General features: G+C 39.5%; 1 protein-coding gene across 3 annotated transcripts in view; it reads left to right on the top strand.

The window, feature by feature from the left end:
* Nucleotides 1-17106, top strand: part of LOC106881787 (DNA topoisomerase 3-alpha) — a 66621-nt gene extending 49515 nt beyond the window's left edge. For all 3 annotated transcript variants that reach the window (XM_089341297.1, XM_089341296.1, XM_089341298.1), the window contains 14 exons: nucleotides 339-408; nucleotides 1537-1565; nucleotides 3225-3283; nucleotides 3552-3615; nucleotides 4924-5017; nucleotides 6005-6104; nucleotides 7680-7753; nucleotides 8807-8865; nucleotides 9802-10140; nucleotides 11322-11406; nucleotides 13119-13223; nucleotides 14374-14486; nucleotides 16243-16377; nucleotides 17011-17106. In XM_089341297.1, the coding sequence (XP_089197423.1) occupies nucleotides 339-408; nucleotides 1537-1565; nucleotides 3225-3283; nucleotides 3552-3615; nucleotides 4924-5017; nucleotides 6005-6104; nucleotides 7680-7753; nucleotides 8807-8865; nucleotides 9802-10140; nucleotides 11322-11406; nucleotides 13119-13223; nucleotides 14374-14486; nucleotides 16243-16377; nucleotides 17011-17051 (1367 nt within the window). In that variant the 3' untranslated portion in view covers nucleotides 17052-17106. The remainder of the gene's footprint in view (nucleotides 1-338; nucleotides 409-1536; nucleotides 1566-3224; nucleotides 3284-3551; nucleotides 3616-4923; nucleotides 5018-6004; nucleotides 6105-7679; nucleotides 7754-8806; nucleotides 8866-9801; nucleotides 10141-11321; nucleotides 11407-13118; nucleotides 13224-14373; nucleotides 14487-16242; nucleotides 16378-17010) is intronic.
* The last annotated feature ends 216 nt before the right edge of the window (nucleotides 17107-17322 follow it).

Raw genomic sequence — 17322 nt, 5'->3', positions numbered from 1 at the left:
CCCTGCAATTTGTGGCCCTCATGTATTTGAGTTTTCAAAATTTCTATTCTTTTAAACTTTTACTGGATTCTGTCTTTGGATTCAGACATTGCTGGCCTTCATTGGTTTTAGTTGTTTACACCAACCCCAGTCTCATACTTATTTTACTGAAGACATATGGGTTAAAAGGATAAGTCCACCTTGGTGTAAAGGGACAGGATACTAGTTGAATACCACAAGATTTTTTTTTCCAGTATGCTGATTTTTCTTACTAACTCTCTCTCCCTCACACACACACACAAACATAACGCACACACACACACACATCTGTAATGCTTTGACTTTTCTATATTAAACAGGTTACGATGCAATGGGTTTTGCCATGTCCAAACCAAACCTACGAGCAGAACTGGAAGCAGACTTAAAGAAGTAGGAATTTCATTTTCCATTTTCCTCTGTTGACGAAGTTCTTGGTCAACATCACCATCATTATCATCATCTTCTTCAACAGCAGCATCAGCAACAGCATCATGAATGTTTTAATGTTTACTTTGATTGGCCTAGGGCTACAGTAGAAGACACTTGCCCAATGTGTCACACAGTGGCCTGAGACCATGCATGTGTCTATACCTAAAGATTATATCTAAAGGATCATACCATCTTCACTTTATACCTCTTCACCCTCTGGCAATGGAATCTGTATGTGGTCAGTTGATATGCTAGTTATAGCAGCTAAATCTGCAAGCTATATCTTGCTGTCATAAAACAAGGAAGGACATACAGTATGATGTTCAGCCTAGATACATTACGTATAACAATTCTCTGAACAGTGGCCATTAAAAGAGAGACATGTTGCTTATAGTGTAAAATTTAACTCTTAGAAATTTGCAGCATTATTATTTTATGGTGTATTGCTGTACTCAAGAAGACCTGCCCACCACAACAGAATTGAAATTCTAAAACTAGGGTGTCATGTAAAATGCATTGGTGTGGATGCTTGTGCCATGTAAAAAACACTGGTGATGGTGCCATGTAAAAAGCACCTTGTGCACTCTGTAAAGTGGTTGGCATTAGGAAGGGCATCCAGCTGTAGAAACTAAACCAAAACAAACCAAGGAACTTGGTGCAGCTTCTGGCCTTACCAGTTCCTGTGAAGTCATCCAACCCATGCCAGCATGGAAAACGAACACTAAATGTTAATGATAATGATGACAATTATTTTGCAGTAGAAACTGTTTAAAACTAAAGCCGTATTTTCTGACGTACAATACAACATGGTATATAGTATATACATGCTGGTGGCACGTTAGAAAATCATTCCAGTGAGGTCAGCATGGAAAGTGGACGTTAAACAACAGCGACGATGATGATGATGATCATCATCATCATAAGAGTGTTGAATAGAACTGCCAAATTTAGTTATTTGTTTCCTTTTGTTACAAATGTTATACTTCCTTCAGAGAGAATTGAAACTGCATCACAAGAATAACAACTGAAAATTATTTACTTATATGTTTTTTTATTTATATCTCCCTTTTATTTTGTTTTCTTTTGCAGGGTCTGTGGAGGTCAGAAAACTAAAGAAGGTAATATTTTTTAATATCAACCCTTTAGCATTCAAATTCCTATCAAATATAATTGGAAACCATTATTATTATTATTATTTCATATGTGCACAAAAGATTAAACTGTTGGAAAAGAAAAATTCCTGACATCAGGCTACAACAAGTGACCTTAGATGCCAAGAACCTTCCTAAGTATCCTTGCTGTCCCTAATAACACTGCTTTCTGGAGTTGCACTAAACCAGGCTTTATACCTATTTCTTCTATTTCTTCTGCCTAAATCTTTAGGGATAGTTCCTAATGTACCTATAACAAATGGGATACATTTTACCTGCACTTTCCACACCCTCTGTAACTCAATGGCTAGGTCCTGGTACATTGCTATTTTCTCTTTTTTTTTTCTATATCTCATATAGATTTTCTCATCATTTGGGACTGTAAAGTCAATTATCTGGCACTTTCTATTTTCTTTGTCTACAACCACTAAATCAGCCATCATTGCCGTCGTCGTTCCCTTGCTCTTCCTTCTGGTTGAGTAATCAGCACAAACCCCTTTCTGCCCTTATTCTTGATTAATCTCTCTCCCTTGCCATTACCTCTGGCTAGGTAACCATTTATCTCCTTTACAACAGCACACCTCTTGTTAACTCCCACTCTCTCTCTCTCTCTAGGTCAGGGGTTTTCAAACTTTTTGACTTGCGGACCCCTTTATATTTCAGGCTTTACCTTAGGGACTCCCCTTATAAACGCTTATGAAATTTATACATAAATATTTGCTTAAAATAACATATATTTTTACATTTATTTATTTAACAGTATTTAACAAATAGGTTTATTGTCAATTAAAAGATTTCGATTAATAAACATACATAAAATCAAATTGCCCATAAAAAGTATTTGCTGTCCACGGACCCCCTGTCTTGTCCTTGCAGACCCCCTGTGGTCCGCGGACCACAGTTTGAAAACCCCTGCTCTAGGTAAGTGTTTCTACCCTTGTTCTTGCTAGCTCTCCTTCTTTTCCTCTCTCTCTCCCTTTCTCTGGCTGGATAGCCATGGACTTCCTCTACAGCAGGGCATCTGTTTCTGCCTCTCTGTCACACCCTGACCTTTCATCATCTGACACAAGATCACCTTCTCCAGTGTCCCCCTCCCCTCTCAAAGACTCTTTGCCTTGCAAAAGTCACTTTGGTGATCCTGCCAGTGCAGGCGCCACTTAAAAAGTACCCAGTCCACACTGTAAAGTAGTTGGCATTTGGAAAGGCATCCAGCATAAAAAAAACCATGCCAAAACTGACCTCACCTGTGCAAGTGCCGTGTAAAAACCACTCAACCCACTCTACCGAGCGGTTGGGGTTAGGAAGGGCATCCAACCATAAAAACCATGCCAAAACACACTCAGAAGCATGGTGCAGGCTCCTGCCTGGCCAGCTCCTGTCAAACAGTCCAACCCATGCCAGCATGGAAGGAAGATGTTAAATGATTATTATTATTATTGTTGCTATTATTATTATTAGACAAGACCTTTGTGAAGAGTTTCGTCAATCCTTTTAAAATATTATTATTATTATTATTATTATTATTATTATTATTATTAGTAGTAGTAGTAGTAGTAGTAGTAGTAGTAGTAGTAGTAGTAGTAGTGGTAGTTTGTTATATGTTTTGTTCTTCTCAAATTTTTCCAGATGTGTTGCAGTCACAGATAAGGAAATATAAAGAAGTATTTATTAAAGCAGTTGAACAGGTTTGTAATGCTTTCGTTATCTGCTCCTCATCTGAATAACTTCAGTTTTAGTGGCTGTGTTAAGAAATCATATATAAACTGCCTGATCATACATTCTTTTTCTTCTTCTTCTTCTTCTTGCATACTATTCATGTCCCTATAAGAATCTTCATCTTGGCTTAGCTTCTTGAGTGAAAATTCGGAGGAGGATGTCCGCATCCAAGCCCTTTTATTTCTTCTAAAAGTTAGTTTCAAACTTATTCTGATTATTGTTGCGTCAATATTGTAGGCACGAAAGATTGATGAAGCTCTTGGTAACTATTTGGGAGAATCTGTGCCATACACAGAATCCAGTAAGTAAAGAGAAAGAAAGTTTTTTTTTTCTTTTTCCTTAAATTTTCATTTTTTTTATTATTGCTATACTCTTTTACTTGTTTCACTCATTTGACTGTGGCCATGCTGGAGCACCACCTTTAGTCGAGCAAATTGACTCCAGGACTTACTCTTTGTAAGCCTAGTACTTATTCTATCGGTTTCTTTTGCCGAACCGCTAAGTTACGGGGACATAAACACACCAGCATCGGTTGTCAAGCGAGGTTGGGGGGACAAACACAGACACGCAAACATACACATACAGATATATATATATACATACATACGACGGGCTTCTTTCAGTTTCCATCTACCAAATCCACCCACAAGGCTTTGGGTGGCCCAAGGCTATAGCAGAAGACACTTGCCCAAGGTGCCACGCAGTGAGACTGAACCCAGAACCATGTGGTTTGTAAGTAAGCTACTTACCACACAGCCACTCCTACACTATATTTCACAATTTTTCAAAAAAATGTCTAATAACTCTTCCTTGTTAATTTTACATCTCAGATTTTCTAAAAGAATATCTAATACACCCTGCCATCACCCTTTCTGTACTGCCAGCCACCATTCTTTCTCACCATGACCACTTGTTGATATTCATGATTCTCTTATTGCTATGCCTATTACCATCCCTCACTTGATCTTTGTTTCTCACCAGCAAATGTGTAGCTACCATTATTGTCTCTCTTCCTATACTCACTATCATCACTTTCTCTTCATATATATATATACATATACATATAATATATATATATTTGCCAGTGCGGCTGGACTGGCTCCTGTGCAGGTGGCATGTAAAAAACACCATTTGAGCATGGCCGTTGCCAGTACCGCCTGACTGGCTCTTGGGCCGGTGGCACGTAAAAGCATCCACTACACTCACGGAGTGGTTGGCGTTAGGAAGGGCATCCAGCTGTAGAAACTCTGCCAGATCAGATTGGAGCCTGGTGCAGCCTTCTAGCAGGGGCACTGGCAACGATCTCGCTCGAAAATCCTACGAAGGCCAGTCAAGCGGTACTGGCGACGGCCACGCTCAAAATGGTGTATTTTATGTGCCACCCACACAAGAGCCAGTCCAGGGGCACTGGCAACGATCTTGCTCGAAAGTCCTTGTGTGCGTATATATGTTTGTATTATGTATGTATGTGTGTATGTATATATAGAGGTATGTATGTGTGTGTGTGTACGTATGTATCAGTGTTTGTATGATTGCATACAAGTCAATATATTCGTCAATGAAATTCCAGCGTGGTCTGAGTTATTTATTCTTTTTCTGTATTTCTCAGCTACCAGTGAGAACATGGCTACTGTTGAGTCAGTGAAACGCTGCCCCAAATGTAACCAAGACATGCTGCTGCGACAGAGGAAAGAAGGCAAAGGGTAAGAAGGTTTATTAGTCACTTGTTGCTTATCGAGATTATACAGGAGATGGTACTTGCCCAAGCTACCGCTACATCGTAGGACTGAACCAGGGAACATGAGGCTGCAAAGCAAAGTCATAACAGCAGCATTGCACACAGGCACACACACACACACACACACGTGGCTGTATGGTTTAAGAAGTTCACTTCCCAACCACATGGTTTTGGGATATGGCCCAGTTGTAGCAATTATATACAAACACATAACTTGTTCAAATACAATTATAGTTGTACTATTATTACTACTATAATTACTAATCTCTGAGGCCTCCGTCTGTCATTAAGTTAACCCTTTAAACTGGTCATGTCAGGCCCCAAATATTTTGTCTGTTTTATGTACAAACTGGCCAGATCTGGCCTCTCCCACATACTGTACAATGTCATTTAAAAATAAACAATAACATCATCAAAATCTCAAACCTATGATATAATCCAGGATTGATTCGAAACAATGAGGATAAATAAGCATTACTTTTGACAGAGTAATCTGAATGCTAAAGAGTTAAATCAGCCATATCCAGTTCAAATATTCTGCTTGTTTCATGTTGAAACTGGTCAGATTTGGCCTCTCACACCTACCTGCAATGTCATTCTAAACATGGTCACACCATTGAAATCTTAATTCAAAACAATGTGAATAAATAAGCATTACATTTGATAGTAATCTAATTGGCGAGGGGTTAAATCAGCCCTATCTCACCCAAATATTCTCCCTGTTTTATGTTCAAATTGGACAAATCCTGCTTCTCATGTCTACCCTACAATGTCATTCTAAAAATAAAGGGCATCCAGCTGTAGAAACTCTGCCAAATCAGATTGGAGCCGGGTGCAGCCATCTGGCTCACCAGTCCTCAGTCAAATCGTCCAACCCATGCCAGCATGGAAAGCGGACGTTGAACGATGATGATGATGATGATCTAACATTGATTTCCCATTTTGTTTCTAGTTACTATCTTGGCTGCATTGGTTTCCCAGAGTGCCGAAATGCTATTTGGTTTCCTGATTTTGTTCTCAAAGTTGAAGTTGAAGGAACCATTTGTCCACAAGTAAGTTTTTTTTTTTTCTCTCATCAACTTTCTTTTTAAATTTCTGTTTATATACAACACATTTAACTCTTTTTTTCCCCTCTAAATTGGTATTGAATGGGTTGAACATAACTTCAAATTTAGAAATACTACTCTAAAATGTGTAGTAGTAGTAGTAGTAGTAGTAGGAAGAGGAGGAAGAGGGTGGTGAACTAGGAGGACCGTTAGCATGCCAGACAAAGTGCTTTTTAAATTCTGTGCTCAAATTCTGCTGTGGCCGACTTTGTCTTTCATCATTTTGGGTGTCGATGAAATAAGTACCAGTTGTGTACTGGGGTCGATGTAAATGACTAGCCCCCCCCCCCCCGAAATTACTGGCCTTTTGCCAAAATTTGAAACCATTATTATTGACATGCATTATGTATAAGAAGACAAACGGCATTGAGCTGGCAGAATCATTACTGTGCCAGGCAAAATCCTAAGCAACATGTTGTTCATCTTTACGTTCTGAGTTCAAATGCTGCCAAGGTTGACTTTGCCGTTTGTCCTTTCAGGGTCGATAAAATACGGACCAGTGGGGGTGGTCGATGTAATCGACTTATCCCCTGCCCTGAAATTGCTGGTCTGGTGCCAAAATTTGAAACCATTATGTATAATGAGAAAAAGTCATTGAGCTGGCAGAATTGTAAATGCATCAGATTAAATGCCAAATAGCATTTCTTCCAATTCTTTATATTTTGAGTTCAAATGCTGTTGAGGTTAACATTGCTTTTCATTCATTTGGGGTTTGATAAAATAAGGAGGAGGGTGCAAGGATACATATCACTTTTACTCTTTTACTTGTTTCAGTCATTTGACTGCGGCCATGCTGGAGCACCGCCTTTAGTCGAGCAAATCGACCCCAGGACTTATCCTTTGGATGCCTGGTACTTATTCTAACAGTCTCTTTTGCTGAACCGCTAAGTTACGGAGACGTAAACACACCAGCATCGGTTGTCAACCGATGTTGGGGAGATAGACAGACACACATACATATATAGGCGGCGAGCTGGCAGAAACGTTAGCACGTCGGGCGAAATGCTTAGCGGTATTTCGTCTACCGCTACGGTCTGAGTTCAAATTCCGCCGAGGTCGACTTTGCCTTTCATCCTTTCGGGGTCGATTAAATAAGTACCAGTTACACACTGGGGTCGATATAATCAACTTAATCCGTTTGTCTGTCCTTGTTTGTCCCCTCTGTGTGTAGCCCCTTGTGGGTAGTAAAGAAATAACACATACATATATATATATATATACATATACATATATATACGACGGGCTTCTTTCAGTTTTCGTCTACCAAATCCATTCACAAGGCTTAGTAGAAGACACTTGCCGAAGGTGCCACGCAGTGGGACTGAACCCGGAACTATGTGGTTGGTAAGCAAGCTACTTACCACACAGCTACTCCTGCGCCTATGATGATAATGATGTTACTAATGTCCATAATATAAATTTCTTCTAACAAAATGTGGTTTGTTCTTGAACTCCTTATTTTTATTTATTGATTGATTGATTGATTTATTGATTGATTTGTTTGTTTCTATCTTTACACAGTGTCAACCCGGTCCGGTCCATTTGTTACGGTTCAAATTCCGACCAGGCTATGTACCACCCATGATACCAACAGAGTAAATATCGTTAGCAGTTTTTCTTTACTACACTTCTCCTACTCAGTATTCTCTCTCTCCCCCTCTCTCTTTTTCTCTCTCACTCTCTCCTCTTTCTCACTCTATTTCTGTCTGTCTGTCTGTTTCTCTCTCTCTCACCCCTACATACAGACACAGAAACAGTAAATGAAGACTTCTGCTCAAAATGTCAAACTTGCTCCTCATGGCAAATTGTTTTATCTTTTAAATCCTTGGTCTCCTTAAATTGCGCCTTTGATGGCTCTACTTAACTATCTTCCTATTTATCTCTCCTTATTTCTTTCTGTGTTCCTTTCAGTTGAAGAGCGTAGCTCGAAACATCAAAGATTTTCTCTATTCCCGAGCGTTACATCCATTTGTTGTTTACACCACCTGTCTTTGTCTGTTGTTTTTTTCGTAAATTCTACCATGTATATATATATATATATGTATATGTATGTATGCGTGTAGTATGTGTGTGGGGTGTATGTACATATATATGTGTATGTGTATATGTGTGTGTGTATGTGTGTGTATATATATATATATATATATATATATATATATATATCATCATCATCGTTTCATGTCCGCTTTCCATGCTAGCATGGGTTGGACGATTTGACTGAGGATTGGCGAACCAGATGGCTGCACCAGGCTCCAATCTGATCTGGCAGAGTTTCTACAGCTGGATGCCCTTCCTAATGCCAACCACTCCAAGAGTGTAGTGGATGCTTTTATGTGCTACCTGCACAGGAGCCAGTCCAGTAGCACTGGCAATGACCTCGCTCGAATGTTTTTTCACGTGCCAGTAAGGCGACGCTGGTAACGATTACGCTCAAATGGTTCTATTTACATGCCACTGACACAGAAGCCAGACAGCTGCTCTGGCAATGATCATGCTCGGACGGTGCTGTTAGTTTCTCTGCTTCATCAGTACAACAATTTTTTCTGAGCATAATATGTGTGAATGCATGCATACATAAGTATGCACACATTCACCAAGAAACAACTTGGTAGTTCAACAGTTTTTTCCCATCTTTCTATTTTCTGTAGGTACGTTGGTTGTATTGGAGGCTGTGATACTTTTCTGATGGAAGCTTTAGACATTTATTGTAAGTTTTATTCTCTATTCATTATCCTTAATCCTTTAAATTATTTTGACAATGACATTGTTGGGTAGGTGTGAGAGGCCAGATCTGGTCAGTTTAAACATAAAGCATGTAGAATATTTGGACCTGATGAAACCAGTTTAAATGCTAAAAGGTTAACAGCATTTTCTCTTTATTTCTTTACTTTCATACCCCTCTCTCTCTCCCTCTACTCTTCTCTCCCTCTACTCTTCTCTCCCTCTACTCTTCTCTCCCTCTACTCTTCTCTCCCTCTACTCTTCTCTCCCTCTACTCTTCTCTCTCTCTACTCTCTCCCTCTCTACTCTACTTTCTCTTTCTACTCTTTCCTCTCTCTTTCTCTCTACCTATCTCTCCTCTCTCTTTACCCTCTCTCCTCTCTTTCTCTACCTGTCTCTCCCCTTTCTCTACTCTCTGTCTCTACCTTCCCTCTCTCCCTGCCTCCTCTCTCCCTATCTCCCTGCCTCCTCTCTCCCTGCCTCCTCTCTCCCTGCCTCCTCTCTCCCTATCTCCCTTCTCCCCTATACTCTCCCTCTCCCTCCCCTTCGTTACACATTGTTTCCCATTACCTTAAGTGCTCATCGACTTAAAACATGTTTTGCTCATGGCACTGACTGCTCTGTTTTCAACACTGGTCCCTGCCCCTGACAAAGTCACCAGTTTCATCAAGTCCATAATTAATGCCTGCTCTCTTGTAATTAACCTTGAGTTATTCATTCCTTGTAAGAAATAAATTCCAAGTGTTAAGCATAAAGGATAATGATATCCAGTCTTAATCTCTTCTGTTATTATCCACACTTCCCTCCTATACCACCGAACAGTTCTAATGTTTATCTCTTGTAATGTTTCTGTTATTGTCCACACCTCACCACAATACAGCAGAACTTTCTCAATGTCTGAAATAATTCTAATTCATTTCAGCATCCCAAAACCGACAAACAACGTCATCTTCACTCAACACTAGAACCTCTTCAACATACGGTGACAGTGGCTACGGCAGTGAAGGGTCCAACAATTCCTCCTCCAACAACCGAAATTCATTTCAGCCACAAAGAGCAAACAGGAATGCAACTAGTGGCAGCTGGAGTTCAAGGGGAACTGAACCCCAGTTGAAGAAGCCTGGCGTGATGAATGCACAGTCTCGACCTAGAACGACCTTGATTAATAGAAATGGGGACCAGTCTGATGCCACGACTATTGTTTGTGGCTGTAATGTAGATGCTATTTTATTGACCGTACGCAAAGAGGGACCTAATACAGGTAATTATTGGTCAAAGTTGGTCAGTATTTTCTTTTCATTTTCAAAATTTAAAAATAGTTGTCTAGGCGTAGGAGTGGCTGTGTGGTAAGTAGCTTGCCTACGAACCACATGGTTCCTGGTTCTGTACCACTGTGTGGAACCTTGGGCAAGTGTCTTCTACTATAGCCTCGGTACTATGAACATGTGATTAGAATGTCACAGGAAAGAATTGAGTTATGTCCCTTCGTGCTGAGGATGACTTGATGTTTGGCTTGTATGTGGTTGCAATTTGCCTTAGTTGTTTCAGAAACATTTCTATCTATCCATCCATCCATCTCCTCTGCTCACTATTTCTGGAAGTGTCTTGGGGGTAGAGTACTCTGGTATTTTCTCCATAGGGTCCTATCAGAAGGAGCCTTATTGCTGGCTGTACTAGCATCAAGTAGAGCCTTTAAGATATTCATTGAACGGACCCCATCTACCTAAGATTTGCATGTGTCCCTTGTTAACTTGTGCAGTGGACGATGGATATTGCAGTCTTTGGTGGTTGGTGGTCTTGCTTATGCCAGACACCAAGCTGATTTTTGTATTTGATCCATAGACTCAGAAACATATCTGCATTTTAACTCTTTTAGCATTTAAACCAGCCATATCCAGTTCAAACTGCCCAGATCTGGTATCTCATACAATGTCATTCAAAATTTCGAATCTATGAGATAACACAGGATTAATTAAAAAAATGTGAATACATAAGCATTGCATTTGATGGAATTACCTGAATGCTCAAGTGTTAAAGTAGTTCCATCTTCCTTGACCATTTTTACCACTGTTACCCACTTGTTGATGATGATGATGATGGTGATGATGATGATTTACTTCAAGGTGAGCTGGCAGAATCATAAGCACTCCAGGCAAAATTCTTTGTGGCATTTTCATCTGTCTTTATGTTCTGAGTTCAAATCCCACCACAGTCAACTTTACCTTTCATCCTTTTGAGGTTGATTAAGTAGCAGGTGAATACTGGGGTCAATGTAATTGACTTACTCCCACCCCCGAAATTGCTGGTCTTGTGCCAAAATTTGAAACCGTTAATTAGCTGATGTTATTTTAGTTTGTCTTTATTTTAGTCTTAATTAAACAATTAACAATATTGTAGTTTGTTTTGTTTATTCGATTGCAATGCCTCTGCTTGTCGTTTCAGGTCGACAGTTTTATAAATGTAACAGCAGCACCTGTGATTTCTTCCTGTGGGCTGATCAAAGCTCAAGTTCCACCACTTCAAGCAGGTGAGACAACTTTGTTATTGCTGCAATTCTAATGCCACCAGCATTATCATTATCAACTTAATTAACCACCATTATCACCTGAATTATTACAAGCCTCCTCTTCTATCTCTCTTAATATGTAGTCAAAACATCCAACCCATGCCAGCATGGAAAGAGGACGTTAAACAATGACAACGATGATGATGACATGTATACACTCTGTCGATTACGACGACGAGGGTTCCAGTTGATCTGACCAATGGAACAGCTTGCTCGTGAAATTAAAGTGCAAGTGGCTGAGCACTCCACAGACACGTGTACCCTTAACGTGGTTCTCGGAGATATTCAGCGTGACACAGTGTGACAAGGCTGACCCTTTGAATTACAGGCACAACAGAAACAGGAAGTAAGAGTGAGAGAAAGTTGTGGTGAAAGAGTACAGCAGGGTTCACCACCACCCCCTGCCGGAGCCTTGTGGAGCTTTAGGTGTTTTCGCTCAATAAACACTCACAACGCCTGGTCTGGGAATCGAAACCGTGATCCTATGACCGCGAGTCCGCTGCTCTAACCACTGGGCCATTGCGCCTCTACAACATATATATATATATAAAAACAATATTGAACACACATACATGAGGTGTGTGTTTTGTCAGTTCGTAGGCAGGCTGCAAATGTAGGCGTAAGAGAATATATTCTCATGAATTCACCTGGTGTTTAAAACACCCAGGTGTCATAGATAAGCGAGAAAACTTGCATCAGGTCCCATGACAGGAATAATAGATGTTAATGCTTCATTATCTTTATGATGTGTCAATACTGTGTGTCTGGAACAAGGCTGGATGTAAACTAAATCACCTTCTATGACTATATGCAAAATGGTGTAAGAACCGTCTGCTGGTAGGTCCCAAGGTTTCATACCACTGTAAAAAAAATTGCACGCACACATGTGTACACTGGCACACAGATAGATGCAGTGTGGCATATGTCCAGGCAGGCATTGGTGTGTGATGTAATTCCAAACCAAGTGGGCTTGGCGTTCAGCCCCACTGTGTGGCACCTCGGGCAAGTGTCTTTTACTGTAGTCCCTCAGCTGACTAAAGCCTTGTGAGTGGATTTGGTCGACAGAAACTGGAAGAAACCTGTTGTGTGTGTGTGTGTGTGTGTGTACCCTTGTCTGGATGTCACATGATAGTTGTAAATGAGGATCATCATCATCATCATCATACAAACAATTCCTTGATTTCCCTCTTCTACAACTTCCATTAACTTGGGAGTGCTCAGCATTTTCATTTGCAGTAGTCATCATCTCTGTTATCTACGTCTGTCTTCTCTTATTTATATCTAGTTTTTGTCTTAGTTTATTTGTACTGATTTGCATGTGTGTGTGTGCATGTATATATATACATATATAAATAATCATAAATATACAGGGATTAGCATGAGTTGCTTCTCCAACATACTGAGAATTTAGAAATAGCAGTCAAAGAACTACTGATAGTTTGGAATCAGTAGTTCTTTGACTGCTATTTCTAAATTCTCAGTATGTTGGAGAAGCAACTCATGCTAATCCCTGTATATTTATGATTATAAATGGTTTTACCGATAAAGGTTTTTTCATACTGAACTACTTGGCAAAATTGTTAATTATTAATTTTATTACTAATTGACGATTCCCTGCCCTATATCTGTACATATATATATATATATTTACTGTCATTTCATCTTTTTTTCAGTTCTTTTTCCTCAAACCCTGGATCATCAAGACCCCAATTCTATTTATCACACAGAAATGCTTCTGAGGAGACAGTCATGTGTCAATGTAATTTAGAAGCTAAACAGTTGAGTCTTTATAAGTTCATCTCTCTCTCTCTCTTTCTGTATCTATTTATCTATCTGTCTGCTTGTGTATATTGTGTGTGTATATATATGTATATATATATATATATATATATATATATATATATATATATATATATATATATATATATATATATATATATATATATAAAATATATATATATAAAATATATAGTTTTAGGGAAAATAAATTTATTGTGCTTTTAATTGTTAATTTTTCTATATGTGATAGTGGATTTTCATCGATGAGTTCTTGAAACTTGGTTATTTTCCCTAAAACTATATATTTTATATATATTTTATCTATAAAGCTCAATTTAATTTTAATTTTTTATAAATTGATTTTAATTGAGTTTTTACCTGTAATTTTGGATTTTGTCCCTAATATTATATATATATATATATATATATATATATATATATATATATATATAGCAGGATAATTTGAATGCTAAGAGGTTAATGCTACATGTTTAACCCTTGGTCTTCAAAACAATTAACTATAGACTTACTGTATTTTAACATGTATAAGGAATCCTTTTTTGTCAGAAATTAGGTTAAAAAAACATACTCTTTTACTTGTTTCAGTCATTTGACTGTGGCCATGTGGAGCACCACCTTTAGTAGAACAAATCGACCCCAGAACTTATTCTGTGGAAGCCTAGTACTTATTCTATCGGTCTCTTTTACCGAACCGCTAAGTTACGGGGACGTAAATACACCAGCATCGGTTGTCAAGCGATGTTGGGGGGACATATACAAAACACAGACACAAACACACACACATACATATATATATATATATATATATATATATATACATATACATATATACGACGGGTTTCTTTCAGTTTCCGTCTACCAAATCCACTCACAAGGCTTTGGTCGGTCCGAGGCTATAGTAGAAGACAGTTGCCCAAGGTGTCACGCAGTGGGACTGAACCCGAAACCATATGGTTGGTAAGCAAGCTACTTACCACACAGCCGGATAGTATTATAATCCCCTACAAAACCTTTTTTCCAAATTTTAAGCCCCCAAAATTAAGGTGTTCCTTATACACATTAAAATACAGTAATCAAAATTACTTTAGGTTTATCCCCTCTTTAACCGTTTCTGTTTTTTTTTTCCAGGTTAACAGTTCAGAAAGAAGGTCCAAACAAAGGCAGGCAATTCTTTGCCTGTCCTCAAAGCAGAGGCACTGGTTGTAACTTCTTCCAGTGGGGTGATAATTCAAACTCATCAGGTATATCATTATGTAACTTCTTAACCGATGTCATCATCATATTCACAAAACTGCCTTTTTGTTTTCTGTAAAAGCATTGCAGTGATTTTTAACATAACATTGTCACTGCTGCAATATTTTTTATGTCTATAATGGACCAGTTTTGTTCCAGCCCTGTCTCTAAATTCTTGATGTGACTCCTTGCCATCATCTTCTTGGTGAGATCCAGCATTCTGAGATTCCATCCATCTGCCATTTCGGCAGGATCTTTTCCAGTTTGGATTGTTTGTCACTTCCTCCAATCAACTGTCATCATGCACATTATCATGGTCATCATCATTATCATCACCGTCATCATCGTCATCATCTGTTTTCCTTGCTGGCATTAGTTGGATGGCTTGGCAGGAAACTGGTACGGCCAGGGGCTGCACCAGGCTTCGTAGTCTGCTTTGGCATGGTTCCTATGGCTGGATGCCCTTCCTAACGCTAACCACTTCACAGAGTGTACTTGGTACTTTTCATGCCACACCATCACCAGTGCTTTTCAAGTGGCACCAGCACCAGTGCTTTTTGCATGATACCACCAGCAGCCGCAGCAGCAGTAGTGAGGTCACCAAGTAACTTGTAAGTCAAAGACTCTTCAACTGAGTGTGGGAGGGAGTGTAGTATTGAGGGTGATAGCTTCGTGAGAAACAGGTGTCTTGCAGCGGAGGAGATACTTGGCTACCTTGCTTGTCTTTTATCTTCTTCTTATTTCTGTCATTAGACCGTAGCTATGCTGGGGCACCACCTTGAGGAATTTTAAGTGAAACAAATCAACATCGGTACTTATTTTCTTTTTAAGCCTGGTCCTTATTCTCTCGGTCTTTTTTTGCCAAACCGCTAAGTTATGGCTGGATGCTCATCCTGATGCCAACCACTTTACAGAGTTTACTGTGCGTCTTTTACATGTCACCAATATGGGTGCTCTTTTATGTGCCACTGACACAAGTGCCTTTTAGGTGTGAGCAGCATGGGTACACAACCATGATTTCACTTAGGTTGACGTGCCTTCTCAAGCACAGCAAATCACTAGAACTTTCAGCTACCTTGTCATCGCTTCTGGGAGTATGTACAGTTGTACACACACACACTCTCTCATCTCTTTTACTTGTTTCAGTCATTTGACTGTGGCCATGCTGGAACACCACCTTTAGTCGAGCAAATCGACCCCAGGACTTATTCTTTGTAAGCCTAGAACTTATTCTATCGATCTCTTTTGTTGAACCGCTAAGTTACGGGGGACGTAAACACACCAGCATCGGTTGTCAGGCGATGGTGGGGAGACACAAACATACACACAGACACACAAACATACACACACACATATATATATATACATATATACGACGGGCTTCTTTTGGTTTCCGTCTAGCAAATCCACTCACAAGGCTTTGGTCGGCCCGAGACTATAGTAGAAGACACTTGCCCAAGATGCCACGCAGTGGGATTGAACTCGGAACCATGTGGTTGCTAAGCAAGCTACTTACTACACAGCCATGCACAATAAATTCAAAACAATAGGGATAAATAAATAATACATTTGACATTTGAATGCTAAAGAGTTAAAGCAGTGAAAAACATTAAATGTGTTTTGGATCCTATGGAAGAAATGGAATGGCCAGAGCTGGCATGCTTTTGTTAACTTGGGGACTAATTTACAACAAATTGCAATTTTTGATTTATTATTTATGCTTCTTTATTGTTTATTTTGTTTCTGTTTTGTTTGTTTTTGCAGGCAGTGGTAGTTCTTACTCTTCACAACGGTTTGGCAACTATGACAACCACAAACCCCAGGCCAAGAAACAGAAAACCAACCCAAGTAGTGGAAATAAACGGTCTTCTCCAAAATGTGGAATATGTGGCACAATAGGTACTAAAACTCATTCCTTTTTTAATTTTTTTTTATTTCTGTTTGTGTGTGTGTGTCTCTCTGTAGAGAGAAATTACTCGGATACCCTGGGTACTTTAACAACTGTTTGTTTCTTTCTCTCTCACCCCTCTCTCTCTCTTTCAACAATAGAGTATTGTCATCATCTTCATCATCATCTCTTGTCCCCCTTCTCTTCCTCCTCAACATCCTCCTCCTCATCATCATCACCACCATCATCATCATCATCATCACCATCATCCTGAACATCTTCCTCCTCCTCCTCCTCCTCCTCATCATCACCAAACTCCTCCGCCTCCTCCTCCTCCTCATCATCATCACCAAACTCCTCCGCCTCCTCCTCCTCATCATCATCATTAAGTGCCCCTTTTCCATACTGGCCTGGGTTCGATGGTTTGACAGGATCCCAGCTAGCTCCAGCGCTGAGTTGAGCTCCAGTTTCAGCTTTGGCATTGGTTTCTGTGGATCTATGCCCTTACCTGGCGCCGTTTTATTTCTCGCTCATGCAAACATGGAAAAGTAGGTATATAAAAAAGACGATGGCGGTGGTAATGACGCCTCCTGGTAAAAGACACTGAAATGTTTCATCGTTTCTTTTTTTTCCTTTAATTTCAGGTCACACGAGAAGAACATGTCCACACAAAACGGATTTTTAGGAGTGAAATTGTAAATAAAAAAACCTTTATTCTTGTAATAAAACATATTTCAAAACCTGTCTTTCCATTTAAAGTTGATGTAAGGCTACATGGTTTAGGAAGCTTGTTTTCTCAGTCATGTGGTCTTGGGTTCAGTTCCACTGTGTGTAGTGGATTTTGTAGATGGAAACTGAAAGAAGCCCATCATATATGTGTCTTTGTGTTTGTCTCCCACCACTGCTTGCCAACCTGTGTCGGTTTGGTTATGTCTCTCTAATTGAGCGGTTTGGGG

Source organism: Octopus bimaculoides, chromosome 24 (assembly GCF_046866305.1).
Source record: "Octopus bimaculoides isolate indiv1 chromosome 24, ASM4686630v1, whole genome shotgun sequence".
Lineage (NCBI taxonomy): Eukaryota > Metazoa > Mollusca > Cephalopoda > Octopoda > Octopodidae > Octopus > Octopus bimaculoides.
The sequence above is the reverse complement of the archived record's forward strand: the minus strand, read 5'-3'. Positions and strand labels throughout refer to the sequence as shown.